This window comes from Microplitis demolitor, chromosome 10 (assembly GCF_026212275.2).
Source record: "Microplitis demolitor isolate Queensland-Clemson2020A chromosome 10, iyMicDemo2.1a, whole genome shotgun sequence".
Taxonomy (NCBI): Eukaryota; Metazoa; Arthropoda; class Insecta; order Hymenoptera; family Braconidae; genus Microplitis; species Microplitis demolitor.
In genome coordinates, this window is record NC_068554.1 from 2957890 (window position 1) to 2982741 (window position 24852).

At 27.1% G+C, this 24852-nt stretch overlaps 1 protein-coding gene across 1 annotated transcript; it reads left to right on the plus strand.

Moving 5' to 3' along the window:
* The first annotated feature begins 344 nt into the window (after positions 1 to 344).
* On the plus strand, positions 345 to 20885 carry LOC103569976 (uncharacterized protein DDB_G0283357). Its single transcript, XM_008547555.3, has 4 exons — positions 345 to 2340; positions 15235 to 15468; positions 18941 to 19006; positions 20493 to 20885. Exons 1-4 carry the CDS (start codon positions 748 to 750, stop codon positions 20670 to 20672), a joined length of 2073 nt encoding a protein of 690 aa, XP_008545777.1. The 5' UTR covers positions 345 to 747; the 3' UTR covers positions 20673 to 20885.
* The last annotated feature ends 3967 nt before the right edge of the window (positions 20886 to 24852 follow it).

Consider the following 24852-nt stretch of genomic DNA (forward strand, 5'->3'; position numbering starts at 1 on the left):
GAATTTCTCAACAACTCTATACATACACATATACATATATATAAATGTTAGTACTAAAATATGTAGACGACCTCGAGGCACGAAATTTTTGGGCAGGTGCCTACGTTAAGGCCCCGTCTCCCGTACCATTCACTATCAGCATCAAAGAATAAATATCAAGCGTCCATGAGTATTTAAATAAATATCTCCCACTAGAGGACGCTATCACAATCCATCGATATTTAAATAAACATCGCATTAATATAAATAAAACTAAAACAAGTTTAGTGTCTGCCGTGAGCTCACTTGTGTATGTTCAGAAGAATCTTGCATTTGTGATGGTGATGGCATGCCAGTAGCACAGAGAATGCCTACGGCACGTTATAAGACCCATTTTCCCCCTCCCATATATATATAATATATATATATATATATATATCCCCACCAAGTAAGGCCGCAAAAGGCTGTCCGCGGGACCGCAGCCACGGTACTTCAGTACAGTTAACGTCGCTCCAAACAGTACACAGTAAACGTTCTCGTCGTTCTTTTAAAACCACACACACGTTATCCAACTCCACTCCTTTTGCCAGCATTCGTACCAAGTGCATTTGTGTTGTGCTCGAGGTTTTTAAAATTACAACAGGTGTCTAATTTATTTTTATCTACATATTTATTGTTCCAAATAAACATATGCACTAATATCATCACTGTTACAATGGTTATTTATTTGATAACTCGACTTAGCAATTAGTTTGAATAAATTATCTAATGGATAAAGTAACAATGACTGTCACAACATTATCTAATAATTTAACTAATAATAATAATAATAGTAAAAATGGAGACAGAAATAGTGTGTCAGTGGCCGTTGCCCCTTCTCAGCTTCCCTCGGAGGCCGGAGCAACGGTATACGTAGCAGATAATCCAGCTCTAAAAGTCACATCTCCATCAAGATCCTCATCTTCAGTTGTCGGATCATCAGCAACTGCAGCAGATTCAAATGTGTTGTCTAAATCAAGTGAATGTGATCGTAATTATCAATCTACATCTCATGTTGTTAAGATTAAAATAAATCCAGTGTTAGATAGCAGCAGTAAAGTAATATCGAGTGTACACTTGACACCGGATATCGACTCAACGGTAAACAAAGTCGAGTGTTTTATCAATTGCAATAATAATTACAGTAATGATAATAATTATAATATAAATACTGTTAATAACGATAGTAATACTGATACCTGTGTACGAATTTGTGTCAACGATACTGAAGAAATGTTACAGCGAATTCCTGAACAGAGTACTTGCTTTTATTACGGGGCTTATCAGAGTAGGAACAATGTTATGATGTCAAGTGGACAATGTTCACCCAGTGATACACTGGACAGTGGCACTTGCAGTGATTTGGATGGTACACCTCCACCGTTGCCAAAAAAAAAAAGTTCAAGTACTACTTTACTGGGACAGTCTTTGTCTCTGTCTGCTGCTGCTGCTGCTGCTGCTGATGATGATAACGATGACGGTATTAATTATGAAGATGGGAGTTGTGTAATTGGTGGTAATGGACAGCACACTCGCACTGGTAGTTTAACAAGTAGCGGTGCCGAAATAGATAGCGATGATAATGAGAGTAATGTTAGTTGTGATTCTCTTAATCGCCGAGTCGAAATAAAAACCCAAGAAGAAGAGGAAGAGGAAGAAGTGGAAGTTGGGCGAGTAGAAGAAGAACAAGTCGAGGAAATAGTTGGAGATAAGGAGATAAAATCAAAGTTCCAAGAGCTCAATTTAGTTAATGATAATGAGAATAATAATAGAGATAATGGGGGTTTTAAAATAAAAAATATTTCGTCAGGTACTTCCTTGTCTAAGACATCTTCAGCGACACGTATTAACCCGAACCCGTTGGTTAACGGACAACCTCTTACTTCAAGTTCTGTCACTTGCAAAACTACTACTCCAGCGGCTGTTACTGCAATGACGCCGGTGGTTAAAGAGTGCACGTACGAAGAACGTAAACGAGAACAAGAACAACTTGGGATAAGTGATTATGGAAATAATATTAATAATAGTAATAATTACAATGATAATACTAATGCTAACGCAAATGGTAATGCCAGCAATGCTCAGGAAATAAAATACGTTTATGACGACGACAGGTACTACAAATTTCATATTAATGAACTTGAGCCAGATGCCAATGATGATAATAAAAAAGACGGATTTGACTGTGAAACGGAGGAATATTTCGCGGGGTATAAAATACTTGATAAAGAAGCCATACGTAGTGCCAAGGGAACTGTCAGAGGAGTTAAAAATCGTGTACGCGCTGGTATTGCGACTTTTCTGCAGAACCCTTCTTCTAAGGTACGTTTTATTTTATTTTTTGTATCAATGATATGACTCGTTCTGGTTTACTAAAATTATTAATGGATAAACTTTTGTTGGGTCAACTGGTTAATTTTAAGTTTACTTACGTAGAAAGTTAAATATGTCAGACGAAAATTCTTTAGGTCATGGACCTGTTTATTTTTTTTCGGCGATTTAAATTTTAAAAACCCGGAAATAAAATTATTTTTTTTAAAAGTAGATTTTAATAGGAATGAAGAATGCTTGTAAATGTTGCAGACATCAGACAAATTTAAAATTATAAATAATTTAGAAAATATTTGTGAAAAATGCGCTTAATAATTTGAAAATTTTTTTAAATTTTATTTTATTAATTATTTACTCTATTTATTAATAATTTAAAATTTTTCTGATGCCTGCTAGATTCATACTCTAAATTAAGACTCCATAAATTTACTAAAGATGCTTTTAAATTTTAATAAACAATTGTTTTTAATTCAAGTGACGACACTGTAAAATATTCCGGAGTAAATGCGGATTTAAATAAAATCCTGAAAAAACAAACTCCCTATTTACTCCATATGCGGAGTGATTTTTTCTGAAACTCCAGAACTCGAGTACGGAGTGAATTTTCACAACATCCGTAATTACTCCGAATTCAGTCTCATTTTTCTCAGTGTAGTATTTGATAAAAAAAATGATTGTTTTCTATTCTGTGTACTTTTTACTGCGAGTATATTTCTATATTTTATACTAAGCGAAAAATAACTCAATAATTTTAATTAATCATTAATACAGTACATTCGTGATTAATGTTTGATAAAAAAATTTTCTATTCTAGTATAAAAATAATTACTCAATTTTTTTTATGTTCAGTCAAAAAAAAAAAAAATTACAGTTACAACTGATATTTAAATTGTTTAATTATGACTTAGAAAGATTAGAAATTATAATAACGTAATTACTATGTGAAATCATATATATTGCTCATTGCTTTGTCATTAGTTATTTGTTACGCTATAATTATAGTTTTTTTTTTTTGGTGTAGAAAAGGTGATAATGAGAATTTTTTTTTAAATTCAGTTTTGGTTTAGAATGTTACGAAATGTTTGTTCATAATGACACGCAACTTATAAACTTTTATAATATATATCTATATATAAGTATATAAATATATATATATATATATATATATATATATATATTTTCCTTGCACACGGTCAATAGTACACGGATACGTGATAGTAATTCACGAGCAATGAACTCGAGACATGAAATTAAATTAAAATGTCATTCTCGTTTTCTTTTGATCGAACGTTTTTTTTTTTTTTTTTTTTTTTTTTTTACGAAATATTTTGTAATTGAATAAAATATTTGATCTATTTTTTTAAGAATTAAATTCTAAAAGGTTAATTCTATTAAAGTTTATTAGAAAAGACAATTTTAGGGTGAGTGAGCAAATGGAAATTTTCATAAAAGGGGAAAGCGTGGCTTTCGTTAATTTTCATATTGATTAAACGGTTTGACTAAACAATTTTCGGTGTACAATAATAATTATAATGACGAGGTAAGACAGTCTTACTTTCGAAATATATATCCTTAAGGCTATCACGATTCGCGCACCAATGCACAGTAATTTATGAGCTCGTAGTCATTTATGACATTCACTAGCTATAGTCAGTTATCTGGAGAAATAGTTAATACCAACAATGCCGCTTGATAATATTTAATTTTATTGTTTTTTATTTTCTTAAAAAATTACGATTTTTTTATTTTTACTTTTCACTTTTTGTAAGTCGCTTTTTTTGCATTTAATTTAAATCACAGTTAAGAAAGTCTTCGAGCTCTAATTAAACAATGCTATTTAAATATTCATGTCTAATTTAAAATCATAGTAAAAGAAACTGAGTTTTAATTGTCATAAAATTCTTACCCTCATTTTTCGAAATTTAAATTGCATCTTTATAAATAAATATAAATTTTGCCCGCTTTTGGCGGCAATCAGAAAAATATTCAAAAATTTAAAAAACAGATCTCTCAAAAGACTGTTCCAAATTTTTTTCATACCCACAATAATTCAAATTTAAAAGTTCAAAACTTTTAATTTACATTAACAATTCTCTACAAATATGTAAATCCTTACAAAGTGTCGTTAATAACAATAAAAAAAGTAATTTAATTAACTTTTTTTTCCATAAACCCACGAAAAAAAAAAATAATAAAAATAAAAATAAAGTGAAAGTAGTCATCATTTGTCCCAATTCTCATGGTATGTCTGCAGAGTAATGACCTCTATACACTTGCCTTTAAAAAAATCTCACCTTTAATCGATGTATCATAGCATGTTACATACACAATTACTCATCAGCATCACTGCCCAAAAAATATCAATACTCTGATCAATTTAAAAAAAAAAAAAAAAATAATAATAATCTTGAGGCCAAGACTTCCGGTAGAAATATTTATGAATATTTTTGCAACAAAGTAAAAGACTAAAAGATGAACATAAAATAAAATATATATATATATATATGAAATAAAAAGATGTTAAGAGACAAGTGGATGACCTACATATATTTTTTATTCCTTGAGGCAAAGACTCGTTACACGCGTGCGTCAACATTTTAACTCTTTACTCTTCATCATTATCATCTTTATCATCTTAAACTTTATCTCCTTCGGTTTTCATAAATATAATTATTATTATTAGTATTTAATTCTCTGAAAAAAAAGTAATCTTTAAATTTAAAGCAGCTCTTATTCTTTTATTACGACGGTCTCTTACAACAGGTGGTAAATTTTAAAAAAATAAAACTAAATTGTTGAGACTTAAATATATAAATTAAATAAATAAATTGCGGTTGTAAAAATTAGCTGGGTTGAGAAAATACTATCACTGGTATGTTATGTCCACAAGTTAGTTGAGAGTAAGTAAAAGACGTTTTTTAAAGAAAAGAGAGAGAGACAAATCGGGTGGGAAAAGAGAAAGCGGGTCAAAGAGACCGCGACGACGACAAACGCAGAACGTTAACGACCAAATGTCAGAGACTCTTCATTGAATTCTTTATCTACTTGTTCATTTCCTTTTGTTTGAATTTTTTTTTTTTTTACATCTTCACATACAATTTTTTGTTTACTCATTATTTAAATTTTTTCATTTACTAGAATCGGCACTTTTATTTTTTTTTTTTTAATTAAGTCACGGAAATAAAAAGTAATCAAGTGGTCAATAGTAATTAATGTTCGTTTTTGAAAATTTTAATTTACTATTCTAGTGAAAACTAGAATGATACAGAAGTTGACAGAAAATTAAAAATTTTTGAATTTTTTTTTCTACAAATGAATTACAAAAAAATAAAAAATAAAAAAATGCACATGAAGAAAATTAAAAAAACTATAAGTGCAATTTTTGCAAATATTTTTTTTTAGGATTTGCTGCTAAAAAAAAAAAATTCAAAAATTATTAGACGTCGGCTATATTCTGTATCATAAAACTAGACAAATCAACAATTTTTGGATTTTTATTTTAACAAATCAATTAAAAAGAAAAAAAAAATATGCACCTGTAGAAAATTCAGAAAACTATATATGCAATTTTTCCAAATGTTTTTTTTTTTGTAATTTATCATATTAAAAATAAAGTCAAAAATTATTAGACAGCTAACTAGTATCTTAAAAAAATTGTCACAGTAATTATTTTTTATTCTCAAATCATTTTATATTCAATTAAAAGACAAAAAAAAGTCTAGATATATTTTTAAAATTTAAAATTTTAATGAATTTTTATTTATTGAAAATTTTCAAGAAAATTTAATATAAAAGTTTTTAAAATTCAGAAAAATCCTAGAAGAGGATTCGCAGGACTTTTGAAAAAAACTTTCAACCCGCGGGAAATTCGAAAGTAAAATAGAGCTAGAAAATGAAATTTTTCTAAAATGGATGTCGCAGTTTCCTCAACCATTTATTAATTTTTTCTCTCGCAGATTTTATAAAAGACTAATACACTAATTATATAAAAACTTGAACTTTAACACTTAAGATATTTCTTTGATAAGTAATCGGATCACGTAACGGCTTCCGTTTGCACTCACTTTTCCAATTATCCGCGGACTATCTTCAGACACGAATGACCTTGCTGTAGTCTCTTATTTCTGAAAGGAAGTAAAAAGGAAGGAAACTAATAAAAAAAATTAAGACCAGGCGTTAACTTTCGAGTAATAGGTTACAAAGTTATAATTATTTTTAGTGCCCAGAGTTTATCATTAACATTTTAAATTACATTATTTGACACTTGGCGCGAAAATAAATGGTAATTTATTAAAGACGTTGAATGTTTGTTGATTTGAAAAGCCGTGAGAGGATTTAATGTATAGAAATTTAAAGACAGTTAGCAATATAATAGGATAATCTTAGTCGAGGGTATAGCATGTTTATAGCGGTTTAGTCTTTTATCTACTAGGTCTCAAAGGATTTTTAATCAAGAGGATTATTATTATGTTAGATCGGTACAGACACGTGTATTAATCAATCATATACTTAATTCAGCTGTCATATCATTAGTCAGGGATAAAAGAGAAAAAAAATTTATAATTTTATTTTTAATTGACGTTTATGTTAAATATCATTTATTATTATTATTATTATTATTATTATTATTATTATTATTATTATTATTATTATTATTATTATTATTATTATTATTATTATTATTTTTTTTTTTTTTTTTTTTTTTTTTTTTTTGTAAATCAAAAAATTTTAAATCGGGTTTTGAAATTTACAAAAATTATTTTAATAACAGATTTGAAATTTAAGTTATTTTGAATTAAAAGTTATACTTAAAAATAAAAAAATTGTGGAACTGTTCTATCTTTAACCCAGTTTACACAAGTATCAACAATTATTAAAAAATAAATAAATATAAACGTCAATATTTCTAAATCCTGCAATATCCATTATCTTAGTAGCCTTTCACTTCCATCTCAGTAAATTATTTCTAACTTAATCACAATACCTATTTCTTCATTACAACACGAACGCAAACACAAATGAGGTTATCTCGAATAATACAAACTACAAATATTGAAGACACAGACAAACAAACAACCACTTAAAAAAATCTAAAGAGCTTTAACTTCATTTTTGCATTAACAGCTTTCTTATTCATGTTCAAAACCTAGTCTTACACGTCTGATGATCTTATTTAATACAAGTCTTAAATGCATACTATCATAATATAAATAGTAGTATCATATACTCCTGAAGATAATTCCTGATTGCTGGCCATTCATTAAGATTACATTTACAATCTCGTGCGTGACTCTCGCTCACTCACAAGTCACGATTTCGCCTCGAGAAAAAGTATGAAAAAAAAGTATATATAGAAAAAATTTCATGTTTTAAAAAGATAAATAAAAGCAAACATATATATATATATACAAGTACTTAAGAAAAGAAAAAAACAAGTTAAGTAAAGAGTAAAAATAAAAAAATAATGCGGTAACATAACGCACATAGGAAGTCACGTGTGACATTCTTTGCAAGTCTTTGGATATAATTTGCGGAAGAGTATTTATCTATAACTATATATAAGTTACTTAATCAATTCAAAATAATAAGTTTTAAATATTTCATTTAAAAAATAATTTTTTTTTGTAATTATAAATAATTAATTAATAATAATAATAATAATAATAATAATAATAATAATAATAATAATAATAATAATAATAATAATAATAATAATAATAATAATAATAATAATAATAATAATAAATGTTAGTGCGTTGCAATTATTATTATTATTATTATTATTATTATTATTATTATTATTATTATTATTATCGTTTTTTGAATTAATGTTTATTTAGTAGACTTAAAATAATTAAATTTACGTAATTAAATGTATTTAGGAAAGTGTGTATGTAATTTAGAATTCCATTCGTGTCTTCAAACCTGTCTGAGGGTTTAATAGTACATATATATATGTGTATATATACACATTCCACTTTCGAGTTATGATAGGATCAAATGTAAACGTCTGGAACAAAATCTATAGTTTACACAAACTATTCACAAAATTACATAAAAACATATATTTATTTAAATATTATTTTAAAATATATATTTATTTGTTCATCTATTGGGGTTTGTAATTTTAAAAAATTTTTTAAGAAAGCAGTACGAATTGTTTCAATTATTATTTGAGGTGACGAGTAGTGAATTTTAATTTATGAAAGCAATTTATTTATTTAATTTTAACCGCCGGTTAAAAGAGGCCTTAAGTTATTCAAAAATACGCGTAAAAAAGTTGTTTACAGTGGGAATGATAAGTAGGGAAAGTATAAGGAATTTTTTATTTATTTTTTTATTAGTAGGAAAATAAAAATTATTTTTTATTGCTGTTTATATTTCATAGCAAAACATTTTTTTTTTTTAAATAATTTTTGCAAGAAGAAAGTTGGGATTTTAAAAATATTTTTAAGTAGAAAAATTTTTTTAATTAGCTCGCAGAAATGCATGACTGCCCACTTTCAATATTTACATCTGGCAAGAGCTAATTCTTTTTTTACTCTGTATGTCCCTTACAAATTATCTCGACCTTTTTTTATTAGCGTCTTATTAAAAATTAATTTTTTTTAAACTTCGTAGGTCCTTTTTTTTTTTCAAAGACAAATTTTTATCAAAGCAAGTGAGCTGATAACATTAAGCAGCCATAAAAAAATACCCAATTTTCTTTTCCTCATTTAACAAATCCCAAAAAAATTATTAAAGAATTTTTTTTATTTCAAAATCGTGTGATCGCCTGAAAAAAAGATGATTTTTGGTAATTTTTTTTAAGAAAACTACTGCATAGAATATTTCAATATTTTAAGGATATATTTGTGGATATATAATCAATGCAAGATAAAATTTTTGGACGAAAAAATTCAAAATTCAGCGAGTTATTCACAATCTTCCAACGCTCAAAAAAAAAGTCCCCCCACTGCTGCAGTGACAGCGACCTCATAGTGCCGAAAATCAAAAAAACCAAAAAGTCTATTAAACTAGAAGGTATTTCCCGTACGACAACCCTCGGGCTGAGAAAAAAATTTAAATTTAACAAAATGGCGGGATTTTTAAAAATAATTTCAAATTTCGCGCGGTTTGATGATTTTTGGCCTGGAAAAATTACATTTTTGATTCGATCGAAAAACTGGAGGTTCATTGTACGTAGAAACATATATAAAAGAAACTGCAATTCGAATCAAATCGATCGGATGATTTGTCTTCGAGTCATAGATTCAATTTTAAAAAATGTATTTTCGAGAACCGATAAGCGGCTGCTCTTACAGCTGTAACTCAAAAAAACTATTCGATTATGCACTAGAAGTAGTATGTTATTTTAGAAGCTATAGGCTATCGAGCTGCAAAAAAAATTGATTTTTCAAAATTTCACACTAGTGATCCCCTTAAATTCAAATAAAACAATTTTCGACTAAAAAAAAAAAAAAAAAAAAAACGTCATGCTCCCATTTCTTTCAGTTTTTCGTCTAAATATTTAAATGACTTAAAAATTAATTATCACAACAATAAATAAGTAGACTTGCATTCGAAATTTCCAAACCAATTAACATAAAAAAAAAAAAAAAAAAAAAAAAAAAACATAAATCTTCTAGTAATTCGCCATAAATATTATCATTATTAGTTTCTCCTGAGTAACACAGTCTTTCTTGTTTTGGGAATATGAATATAAGTATAATATATAATAAATATATCGTACTACTTCTCAGCAATGATATCGTGAAAGCCTGGCTGGCACTTAACTTTGCAACATCATCAAAAGAATAATAATAATAATTAAAAAAAAAAAAATTAAAATTAAAAGAGCGAAGAATAGATATAAAGGCATGAACTTATGTGTGTTATTATACAAATGACAGAGTTGCTCAGTCCAGATGAATAGAACACTCTCATTACAACCCTCTTCTTTTGTAACCAAATGTGATAAACAGCCACTGACAGTGAACGACTATTATACAGTCACGAGCGCTTTTATAAATTACACAAATCATTTCATTATTTCATTTCAAATTTTTAATCTCATTTTAAATTATAATTGCATCTGAATAAAAAATACTCACAAAGTTTGTTTTAATTTTTAATTTCGTTTCGCATCAACCGTTTTATTTATCCTCAGGAAAAAATTACTCAATAACTTTCAACGAGTTCGAGTTTATTAGACTGGTAATTTTATGCAAGTATAATTTTTTAAAATTTTTCGATCAATCGTATTATAGTTATTAGAGAAATCATTCAAATAAAATGAAATAAAATTTTATTTGTTGATATATATATATATATATTTTTTTTTTATTAAGACGCATGCGTTGGATATGATCAATAGTCTCGTTGCTTTGATAGTCTTTATCCGCAATCACTAATGATAATATTTTCTGTTTTCCCATACCTAGAGTTCAATTTATCCTCTGTTGATATTATTGGATTTTTTATTTTATTTTTTTATTCAAATTAGTGATAGAGGTTTAATGTTTACTCTTTAAATAAGCGGCAACAATAAAAAAATTTGTCTTTTTTTTTATATATATATAAAAAATGCATTCAATTAGAAGCGTCATATATTTTTCATATATGTCCTCATTATTTAAGGAACTAATTATTTAAAATTTTTATTGAATCAGTTTTTTTTGTAATGCTCAAATTTTGTAATTACAATTTTTTTTTTTTTTTTTTTTTTTTGAAGCTTGAAAATATTAATGTTTGAATTTTTAAATTTTTTAATATGGGTTTTAGAAATAAGATCATTAACTTTTTTGAATTACGTATTTATTTGAAAACGAGCAACCTGGTCACATAGAGATTGCCCGGGAATCACTACCAAATTTAAAATTTACTTTTAGATCTTTTCATTAATTTACAAACTTATTGATTTCGTGTCCTTACGGTACCAAATTTCATGGGTAATTTTTTCTCAAAAATTATCTGCGTGTATAAACAATTCATAGAATATTATTTTAAAAATTTTAAAATAAGACACACCTTGCAATATTAAATAATTAATAATAAAAATAAATGAGGCACCTATTAGTCTACAGTAAAAAAAAAAATTTATATTTTTTTCGTGGAACCCAAGACCGAAAGTATATTATATTAAATAGACTAGACACTCCTGTAATAAATAATATCATTGAACCGTCACGAAATAAAAAAAAAATCACCCGACCATTAAATACTCAAAATATAAATTAGGCTCTTTCTATAATTATTTTACCACAAACTAACTCACGACTAAAAATAAACGTTAAAAAAATCACATTATTTAATTAACACACACATACTAATTACTCGTGACTCGATAAAAAAATTAATTTTAAAAATATCATCAAGTAAATAAATTATTTTATTTATGGTAAATTTTTAATAATTAAAAAATAATAAAATATTAATTAAAAATGATAATTATTTTAAAATACGCGATGTAATAAATTATGATCGATTGTACCGCCAATTAAATAGATATTAAATTTATGTGAGGATTTAATCAAAGCATGGAAATTAATTAAAAAATAAATTTATAAAATATTTGCAAATTTAATGGGGTGGAAAAAATAAAAGCTGATTTTTTTTTATTGCTACAATTATTCGAATAAAATTTTAAGAAAATAATTGTGCTTGTGATTTAAATATACTGTCATGAAAGCAATGGAGGGAATCTAAATAGCTTGGGAGACTGAAATAGGAAAGGAATTGAAAGGATGGCAGAGAAAACTAAAACGTAAAATGTTACGGTCCAATTGTAAAAATCGTTTATTCGCGCAAGCACGAATGATTCGTAGTGCACTAGTACATTCGAAGCAAATCGGCTGTCGATGTTTCATATTACGATCTTTGTAATATTATAGATATATATATACAACACAATACAATACAATCTGATACAATACTGGAGAAAAAGTAACACGTCAGTGCTTTCAATCTTCAGTATTTTTCTCTTTTCACTGCGTTCTATTTATTATAATTTATTTATTAATATGGGAGTAATCAGTACTGATATTTTTCAATTTCATTTAAATAATGCGTTCAAGTAATTAAAGCACGGATTTTTTTTAATTATCTTATTTCAATTGAATTTTTTTAGCCATGGAGTAAAATTATGGCAAAAGTGAATATCAATAAATTATTTAAATATTTTTAAAATAATGGGGTATGAATTTATTTTGAAACTTTTTATAGTTTTATCTTGTAAAGGACACTATAAGGGACAAAAAACGTTTATGTTATATAGGGTCATTTCTTACAGAAGTAAATCTATTAATGCCTAAAATTTCACAGGCCATAATTTTGCAAATTTATAACTTTAAAGGACTTTGAAGGAATTTTTTCAGAACTCAGATAATTTCTTAGGATTTTTTATATTTTTATCTCGTAAAGGACACTATAAGGGACAAAAAACGTTTATGTTATATAGGGTCATTCCTTACAGAAGTAAATCTATTAATGCCTAAAATTTCACAGGCCATAATTTTGCAAATTTATAACTTTAAAGGACTTTGAAGGAATTTTTTCGGAACTCAGATAATTTCTTAGGGTTTTTTATATTTTTATCTCGTAAAGGACACTATAAGGGACAAAAAACGTATATGTTATGTGCAATTATCTCCTACAGGAGCAAAGTTATAAAGTTCTCAAATAATAGATGACAACATACCTGCACTTTCTACGCAGTGTAAAGGCTTCAGATCAGGAATTAACTAATTTTGTGGAACTTTCTGAAGTTCCTTCTTATAAAGGACATTGCAAGTAACAAAAACCGTTTTCATACCACGGGTTATTCTCTGCAGAAGTCAACTATTACTTATTTCAAATCACAAAAACTACATTTCCATTTCAGCCCCATTTTTTGCCATATAAATTTTACTTGACATTAAAAAAAAAAGTAATTGAGATAACTTGTAGCCTTTTCTAGTCATACAATGAAACATCGTATCCATTGAGTCTCAATGCTCATTTATATAAATATAAATATATATAAATCATGGCAGGTGCGTCTGTTACACGTAAGAGTATCTATTTTTCGTTACGTATGTTTTATAAAATCGTATTTAAATGCTACCTCAGTCATAAACAGCACCAGTACTCCTACAGAGTAATATATCTAGTTGTAGTGAAAGTTTATTCAACAAAATCACAATCTTTGTCCCTCAAATGCGACACGCTCATTTACGTAACGCATTAGAAGAAAATCTTATGGCTCTGCAATAAATATGCGTATCTACGTACATACATTTGCTTAATGCATTGAGCAAATATAATAAACAAATAACTAAACATGTTATTTTTTTTATTAACTTATTCAAAACTTAACAGCAAATTCCCATCACTCACGAATTACAAAAAATATGACAGGTCAAATATTTGAACTCCTGATTTTTAAAATAATACTCTACTTATTTGTAATTTTGGTAAAAATATATAAGAGTTACGTTTTTTTTTTTTTTTTTTTTTTTTTTAATTGATACGAGGGATGGGGGTCGGGGGCGGGAAATTTGAATTTTTTTATTTGAAATAAAATAATGACATTTATAAATTATAATTTAAAAAATATTTTTTAAGCTGTTGAGACACTGATTGATTTTCTAAACCTTCGAGATAATTATACAATAACGTAACAAATAAATTATATATATTACGTATATAATAATGCAATATATAAATTTTCATTTCTTAAAATAAATATTTATAATGGGATAATTATTAAATCAATAAAAATAATTATTTTAAGATAGAAGAGAAAGATAAATATTTGAAATTTAGATTTATAATTATTATTGAGTCATTAATTTATATATATATATATATGAATATATTTATTAATAAATTGTGTGAAAGACGTGAATCGGGTACAAAAGCGAAAATTGATACATATATAAGTATATAAGTATATTATGAGCTAATTATTATAAGAATTAAATGGACGGATAAATTGTGAAACTCGAACATATTTTATACTATATTGCATATGTATATATATATATATTTATATATATATTATAATAATAAATAAAATTATGTTAATCGCTCATTTAAACATTAAGAAAATTACTTTAAATTAATTTTTAATTTATTCTTTATTTAATTAACGTTTAATAATTAATCATATATTCCTATATAATATATATGTTCGCTTTTGATAATAAAGGAATCAAATATATAAATAAAATTCGTTACAAATATTTCGTAAGAGTGAAATTCAAAATTTGAAACAATTCGAAATTTTGATTTGATTATTTTTAAAACAAAACAAAATTTATCTCGATGTTACCGAACCAAAAGTTAAAAATTGTCTCAAATTCATAAATTTGCTCTGAAAAATTTTTGAACAAATTTGCTATATTTATATATATAAGGCCGTATCAAAACACTATTTTTTTGAGAGCTTTACATTAAAATGAAAATAACTAAAAAACAATGCTGAATTTCAAAAAATTTTATCAGACATAATTTGTAAGGAATAAAATTGTCTACAAAAAAGGTCTGATAACATTTTACAATAAGTCTGATAATTTCGCCTCAAAAGTCGAATAACGATAAAATTTACTATGGATCAAACTTTGACCCTAAATAACTTTTGAAAAATTAAATTTATTAAAAAATTATAAGAGACCTTTTTTGTAGAGCGTTCGATTTCCAACAAAATTATGTGTTGATTTTTTTGATACTTCCATTAGCTAATGCGTGATAAAATTTCCAAATTTAAAAAAAAAATAAATTTCCCGAACAATATTTTCAGAATACTTTTTTTAAAAAAAAAATAGACGATTTTTTTGATAAAGCCTAATATATATATATATATATATATATATATATATATATATATATATACATAAGTGTGTTAATTAAAAAAAAATTTTACAGAGTTTCCGGCAAAAAGATGCTGGCAAAGTAGTAGTATACACAACGTCAATGGGAGTTGTACCAAAAACCCGATTTGCATGTTTAAAAATGCGTCACATTCTAAATACTCATATGGTACAGTATGAAGAACGTGACTTGTATAGAAGTTCAGGATTGCAAACAGAATTGAAGGATCGTCTAGCGAGTGATTACGTACAAGTTCCACAGCTCTTCATCGACGGTCAGCATATCGGGGTGAGTGGCAATTTTCCATCATATATACCTACCTCTTATATATGTTTACCTCTTGTGTCTTTCTACAAGCATATACATATTATATATACCGTACATATATATGATATGGTACTGAGAGTACTCAGTCAAAGAGCTCGTTATATAGTAGATATACATGTATATACCACATACTGGTTTTTCAACTACACTCTATTGTGTATGTCATATATATATATATTTAATAATAAATTCAGTATTGTCGTTATAACTATAAAAATAACTCAACTCATTTAAGGCTCATCATTGGAAAATAATTCACACGTCCTAAATATTTATAGGCGGTTTAGATTTTATGTCCCACAAATAAAAAAATTTCTAATTTTATATACAATATATATGTATACATGTTTTATTAAACTTCTCACATCCTTAGATAACTAGAAATTCCATTCAGCATTATATATTATTATTATTATTATTATTATTATATCTATCGTCTTCATACACACGAGCTACAGAAGACTCATCAGAGTTTATCTTTGACATTTCACGTCAACTGTTGGCTTATTATACTGATCGTATCTTATTTTATTACCTCGTGTCTTCGTATTACGTAACTATAAAATAACGAGACGCGTAGGAAATAAATTTTTTTTTTCCCAAATTTATTATAAATAAATAAAGACATTGAATTTACCAGATGTCACATTTTTGTAATTTTTTTAGCAAAGAATTTTCAGTCTTGTCTGAGCTGATGGAAGAAAATTTTGAAATTTAAAATGAATAGACGAGTGACGTTTTTCGGATGTTTACTTTCGATCTAACGTGCGATCAACCAGTTTGCGTTTGAGGTCCAATTTATTATGAAAAAAAAAAAAAAAAAAGGAAAATAGCATAGGAAATTTATGACAAGGGAAATATACTCTAAAAATTAGCGGAGTGAATGAATATTGAAATTGCAGGTCCGGGTAAAATTAACTGTCAAAAAGAGATCAAAAACTTTAATTTTAAAATTACGAATCAGAGCTACCGTATGAAAAAACAATATATGGTTAAAATATATAAAATCATATATGTTTGCAACAAAAAAATATATGATATAGTATATTGTATATTATAAAAAATCATATAGAGATTTTCGCCGATTTAATATAAAATTATATACAGTAGTAAATATATGTATTCCATATATGTAACTTATATATTTTTTATATTAAGCCATATATACATTTACATTTACATTATAATATATTGTATTGATATATTTCCTTTCATATTCAAAAATATAAAACTTTTATATGAAATGAAATATATGATAGCATATAATTTATATTATATATGGCAGCATATATTTTCTTTGTTATATTTAAGCATATATTTTATTCGGTGTATGTATATGTATATGGGTATATTATATATTCGCTTCAAATTAATGAATTTCGAGAATTTTATCTGAAATTTAAAGAGTATATTAAAATTTATATCTAATTTAATTGGGGTGGGTCATACAAATAAGAAACTTTTTTTTTCATACACAATATAAATATATGTTTTTATAAATGATCAGAATATATTTTTCGCATATGATAGAAATATATATTTTTATGTATGATAAAAATATAGTTTTTGTATATGACAAGAATATATATTTTCATATATGATAAAAATATATATTTTGTATATGACTGACATATATATTTTATATATGCTAAACATATACGGACCCATATATGATGAATATTATATTTTTTAATATAAAAAAAAATATATCAGAAAATATAGTTAAATTCACCACATATACTTTCTGATATTTATCATATATTTTGACCATACATATTATTTTCATACGGGTAATGTGACGGGACTCCGTGACGGAGTGAATTAAAATCCATAATCACTCGTAATTAACTCCGAATTTTTAACAAGAGTATAATATAAATCTGGTGACGTCAAAAATGACCAAGACCTACAGAATGACCTTTTAAATTGACTCTATTGACAGTTTAGAAAACAATGATAATAATAATAAGCTGACAATAAGTATGTACTTTGTTTCCACGCAGCGAACTACGTGATTAACTGTCACAGCCAGATGTTTACCTGCAAACAATTTTATATAGTGTCTTATTGTGTTGCGCAAAATTATATGCCTATATGTATTGACATATAACAGTGATGGTGAAATAAATCTGTGTAGACTACTTCTGTTCTCTACATTATAACAAACTCTAGGAAAGTCGTTTGCAATATTTTGCGTGGGAGTTTGTTGCTTCGTAATCAGACACGAAGACACCGGAACATGCAACTCAATATACTTTTTTTTAATTAAAAAATAAAATTTATATTTTCTCGGCTTTATTAAACTCGAGAGTAAAAAAAAAAATGTAACTATAGATTTACGTTTTTTTTTTAATAAAATTCAAATCTGTCAAGGGATTAGCTTTTGGGTTAACATTCACCCACATATAAATCTCACGGGAACTAAATTTCATTCTTTCATATTTTATCTCTCTTGTTTTCATTATATTTTATAAACACATTTTTATTTTATTTTATCCCACTATAATTATTATCGATTTACCCACGAATTTAATTCTAACTGACTCCATACTACCCGAGTTATTCCGATACTCATAGTTATACATTTATTTTTTTTTTTTTACACCAACAATAACCACTCTATTATTTTATCTAAAAGATTATAAACCTTGACACTTGTCAGCTAGTTTTTTTTTTTTTTTTTTTTTTTTTTTTTTCATTTCCACGAGGAAAATTCACGATAACTAATAACTGTTATTATTATTATTATTATTTTTTTTTTTATTATCAAATATTTAATATGCAATCCCAAGAGCAATAATCGAAGAATAGATACACGCGTAAGTGAAATGTCAAGCTCTATGTGATCCAAGGCCGTATGAGAAGGACTATTGAAACGAATTTTATAATAATAACATTTATATACATATATATATATATATATATATATATATATATATATATATATATATATATATATATATATATATATATATTTATATAAGAGAGAAAGATAAAAGAAAGACATGTTTGTAGGTTGTCATATACATATATATATACAAAGTGTTCAGTTGTTGAATAAGAATAAGCGAATGCTGTACTTGTCGAGATTGTTCTCTATTACAAAAATGTATATATATATATATGTATGTATATATATGAGAAAATATACTTAAACGTATACATTGACAGATGAAGGGGACTGCATTCCACCATCACACCGTCGCATTTATTACTATTTTACACGGCTACGATAAATATTGCAAGAGATCCATTCGATGATGATAATAATAATGTCATATTAAATGGAAGCTTTTAATTTATTGTTAAATATTTTTTTTTTATTTATTATTATTGACAAGATATTCATTTGAATTTATGACTGAGTGGAAAATTTTAATTAATTAAAAAAAAAATTCCGAGTTTTTAATTTAAAATTTTTAATAAATTACAGGATGCAGATGCTATTGAACAATTGAATGAATCAGGAAATTTACGATCAATGCTCAAACCATACAAAGTGAGTAATAATTATTTATATAGATGAGTAATTGTTATTTAATTAGCGGTAATTTGATTATTATGAAAAATTAGCGAGAAAAAAGGCGAATTGAAGGATTAATAAGTGACAAAGGATAAGATTTTTTGAGGAAGATTGTTGTTGTATTAAAGGATAAATAAAAAATGAAATGTAGGGTGTAGAGGTTCGAGAGTTAAATGGGCAGCTTAGATACAAACACAGAAAGACCTAAGAAACTTTCAATACTAATTTGTGAACGTGGGTAGCATTGGAATTCGCTGGAGAGTACTACTTAGATATACACAAGGTTACACAGGACCTTTCACTTTTATTAAACGCAGCAATAACACAGCTTCCCCCTCATTTTAACAAATGAGCTCATAAATTTTCGGTGTCAAGTTGATCGGATTTACCTTGCATTATACAAAGGTCGTTCTATGTACTATTATACTTTCATATTTAATATACCTATCGTTACTTTTTTTATTTTATTGTACAACTCTTTACCCCACTCATATATACATAAATATCATAATTCATATCTTTAATAATATTATTTTTTTTTCACTATAAAAAATTCCGGGAAATTTGAATTTTATTTGAATCCGCGTTCACTCCGATTAAGTTTTCATATTTAAATAATTTCCTTTTAAGAGTGAATTTCACTCGGAGGTAATTTAATAAATATACAATTGTCCGCTTGACATTTACTCTAGATTTAATCCGCGTTCACTCTGTGAATTTTATAGTTTACTACACCCTTTTCATTTAATATTCAAATATTCCCGCGTAAAAAAAATCTTAACATAATTTCACTGAAAAAATATCATTTTTGTCTGACATTTAATTTTAAAAATTTATAAATCATATCAATAAATAATTATTATTTTTTTAGCTGTAAATATAAATGAATAATTACTTTGTAAGACTTCTCTGAATCCTAGACAAATACTAGAGAAATTGTAGAATAATTACTTTGTCGTAAAAAAAATAATAAAAATTTTACAGTCAGAATTTAAAAATATCGGAAGTAGAACCTGAAGGTATTGAATTATTCCATTTTATATGAAGTAGTTTTATCTCAACGTACATGTTGAACTGGTCAGTATAGCCCATGTATATTCCACACATACTTTTATTGAAGTGATCCAAATGCACTGGAGTTCTATTCGTAAATCCGTCGTGATCCATTAAGTTAAATGCATAAAATCGGTTTATTTGATCATCAAATAGGTATTTCGACAAGAGATTTTTAAAATCCACTATTATTGATTTTTAAATAAATAAACAAATATACACACACAAATATTTATTTACATAAATTTTTTATTTAACGATCATTTACTAACAAAATAAAATTATTCGTTTTTACCTCGGGTTCAAATTTTAAAAAATTTTTCGCGCTTGAGGTCTGAAAACTTATAGCAATAAGACTAAAAAAAGTATATTAATTTTTATATTATATTTTTTTTTTTTATTATTTCAGTTTCACGGCGTTCGTAAAATATGCGCAGTATGTGGAGATGATGGTTTCGTACCCTGTATTTCTTGTCACGGCAGTAAAAAATCATGGAGATGGCACGGATTTCTCAATGAAATTTGTGCTCTCAGATGCACTAATTGCGACGAAATGGGTTTGATGCCCTGTCCCATGTGTTTAAGATGAACAAAAAAAAATTAAATAAAAATGCGATGCAATTTTTTTTTTTTTTTTTTTTTTCATTGTTATCTTTCCTCATTGCTCAACCCACTATTAAGCAAATATAAATTTATTAACCTCAAAAAAAAGTAAAATAAAATCTTAAATCTATAATTATATTTTAAAAATTACCCTGTTATTTTTGATTGTTTATTGTTTTTAACGTTATTACTAAAATTGTCAGCGATGCATATCAATGTAAAATATTTAATAAAATAAATAAAATTAATGAGTTGTTTTAACATGTCTTTTTTTCTGTATATATAGAAATTTATTACTGCTACATATATATGTATATTGTAATTGAGATATCTCTGCAGACATATGGAACCGCTTATTAGTAATTGAGGTGAATTACTTGAGAATATCGCACACTTATGGGTGAGTTATTTCAAACAATAGCGAGTATCAAGCTGAGTTATATATCGAGTCGAGGATATAATAGAGAGAGAAAGCTTTTGAATTATAACGTTACAAGACAATGAACGTTTATCTTTTTAAAGCTGTCCCAGGCCGCAATCTAAGAAAAATACCGAGAAAATTCGGAGATCAAACGAAAGAAAAAAATTTTTTTAATTTTACTAAAGTAAAACAAATTTTTGATATTAAAAAAAAGATTTTTTTTGGCAAAGGGGTAAAATGAGGCCACTTTTTTCCTTGATAATTAAAAATTTTTAATTACTGCAAAAAAGTGGAAAACTGATCAAACGGAAAATAAAAATTTTTTTTATTGCTCCATTTTACCTCAGATAAAAAAAAATTTTAATAAAAATTTGAAATTGGTCCTGCTGTCTGATCAACTCATCCCATTTTTTCACAAACTGTCTCTAACAATTTTGAAAAAAAAAAAAAAAAAAAAAAAAAAAAAATATTATATCGCGCTATAGTGTTTCATTTTACCCCGATACCAACTAAAAATATATTAATTTTTCCCCAGTCCCCTGTAGTTATTTTTGCATATCTCTTTTTTTCCATCTATTTTTACCGGCCCTCCTGACACAATTTTTTTTCAGTAAAAAAAATAGATTACTAATAATAAACGATGAATAATTAAATTATTAAATGTAATTAAATATTTATTAGCTGGTAATTAAAAAATATTTAACAATAATGCGGTCGTGATTGGACCAATACAATTCGATTAAATATACAATTTGAAAACAATATTAATTAGTGTTGTGGTAATCGTTAGGTACAATGTCTCTATACTATGAATACTTGACAATAAATCAATATATCGTATACATTTATTTACTATCCTACGCACATATTCCAGTATAATTCAATTAAATCAGCACATTAAAAGTATATGACGCTTAGAACATATATTTTATCGATTGAAAATAAATATTTGTACACGACAATATGTCTCCACATTAATTAGTACATTTATATTATATCGTATATTTTCGATTATATATATATATATATATATATATATATATATATATATATATATATATATATATATATGTATAAACTCAATTCAAAGTTGATATACCTTGAAATTGTTGAGATTCATTGATAAAGACATTTTATGAAACGTAATCTATGTATTACGTGACGGAAATAACTATATATATTTATATAAACTAATTAACGCAAATAACATCCGTTATATATTTCTAATTGAGTATCAAGTTATTTTTAAATTTAATTTAAAAAATATTCATTTTTATTTCCCGAGGACCAATTTAAAATTTTTTTTTTGTTCCTTGAAAAATTTGATTTTTTTTACTTCGATTTATTTGAATTAAAAAAAGTCAAATTCAAAATTATAAAAAAATATGAAAGTCAGCCGAGCGTAAATTTTTTTATCAGCGACATTAATTTTTTCCTGTCTACTAATTTCTATGTCTATAATCAATTGTAATGAAGTGGTGAATTTTTTTTTTTTTATAAAAAAAAAATCAAGGTTACATCCCTTCGTTACGAGCATTAAAAGCGATTCACCCAACACTAATCCTCCAGAAGGTTGGCCAGTGCAAGCGAGACGAAAAAAAACCCGGGAATAACGAAGGGTCATTAAATATAAAAAAATTTTTCCAATTTTTCAGGTAAGCTGCCCTAGTCTATCCTCGCCCAGTCTTTAGCTCCTTGGGTATCTCCAGACCCGAAGGCTCATCCTCTACTAAATAAAAGTTGAGAAGGACATCGAGGTGATCGGACGGAATGCATTTAAACGAGACCCAACGGAGTCATATATAGTTTTAACCCTTCGTTCATATTAATTATTATTATCTAAGTAATATTTTTTAAAAATATTAATTGTCTAATTAAAAAAATTAATATAAATCAGATTAAATGAATAAAAAAAAAATTTTTAGGCGGGGAAAACGGGCAGGACATTATTTTGAATTTTTTTGTTAAACTTTTTGAAAAACCCAGTGTCAGTCGAAAAATTTATTACTATTATTAATACTTTGAATATCATAAAAAAACAAAGCGGTAGCGTATTCGACCCCTCGAAAAAGTATTTCCTTAAGTTCCCCCTCCCCACCCTCTTCTATAGATTTCTAAATTTAGAGTAGCCAGAAGTTAAGTGCGCAACAAGTTTCATAGAGTGACTTTATATATTTCACTATCAATTTACTGAAATATACTGTGCTATATTTTTAGAACAAACTATGAATTACATTATCAGGATAAAAAATAAATAAATAAAACGTAAGGCAAAAATAAACTGGACGATTGATCAAAATAAATTAATAAATAAATATACATGAAATATATCTTTTGAGTGATAAAAAATTCCACAATAGCCATAAAAAAAATTCGAGTATCTAAAAAAAAAATATCTATGTAGCTTGCAATGAACATCGATCGAGTGACCTTGTGTCCTTCATAACGCCAGGCTCTGCACGTGCACAAAGCTGCTGGAGCGCATACCAGTCAAAATTTACTAGGACATAAAAAAAATAAACTATCGAATCAGTGTAAATAAATTAAAATTTCCTTTTAATTTTAATTTTTTAATGGGCAAATAAAAAATAATTATTTTTATTTATTTGCGTGTGCAGGAGAAAACTTGCCAAAGATAGTGATAGAGATAACGCAGGTTGGGGGTAAAAAAAACTCCAGCTTGTGTGCAACAAGTATCAAGTAGTACAGCCGCTCGCAAGTCAGACACAACGTCATGCAGCTTGATCAGATGGGAGTGGGGGTTTCATCCCCACAATACAACGCTAGGGTGAATTTTATCAAGGTAGAAGCTGTACTGGGGTTGTCGAGGATCCACAGGGTCAGAGTACGACCTTGACAGCCAATACTCGTATGTAAAATATATATTTATTATTTTTTTTTTTTCTTTATATTAATAATTAATTATCGCAATATTTATTTAACTAAAAATACTTAGTAATTAATAATTAAAAATTAATTGAGAGGAATTGATTAACAGATGGGGTATGGGGTAAAAATAAACAAAGTGAAATATAATAATAAAAATGTAAAAAGGGAGAAAAAGCTGTCACGCGACATACGTAATAGCCAGGGGATGAAGTGAAGACCTTCACCGAGACCCAGTTGGTCGACATTGCCCCTGTGTTGTAGTTGTGCCGCACCCCATTTATACCAGTACCAGTACCAGCATCAGCTCGAAAACCCCCATCGTCCTTCCTTCCCTATGAAACTATATGAGGTCTGACACGAGCTGCGGCGGCTTGTAGCTCTACTAGTCTGATAGCTGGCTCTATCTCCACCTCTACCTCTACCTCTATCTCTTCCTCTACTTCTACTTGTACCTCAACGAGCTCCTGCCGTTTTAAATGTACACCCGTCGCACTGTTAGCTCTCACTCCTCTTCTCTAGCTTCCAGCTATGTCTAGGTCCTGTACTAAACTCACATCAGAGGCAACGGGGTTTCATCGGTGATATCAAACGCAGGCGCGGACGCAGACGCGCATCTACGGACGCACATTACACAAACTAGCGTGTGCTTTCCCTCTTTTTCTCTATATATATATATATTTGTATTATATGTATATGTATGTATACCAAAGTATGTTAATGTCTGGAACTGAGTAGTGGTAGTGTATTTTGTGGAGAGCCCTTGGTTGAATTCTTCCTCTCTATTCGTATCCTATCCTTTATCATCTGAAAACGGCTAGACGACGCGTCGTCGGCACAATCGAGTTCTGACGGCGGC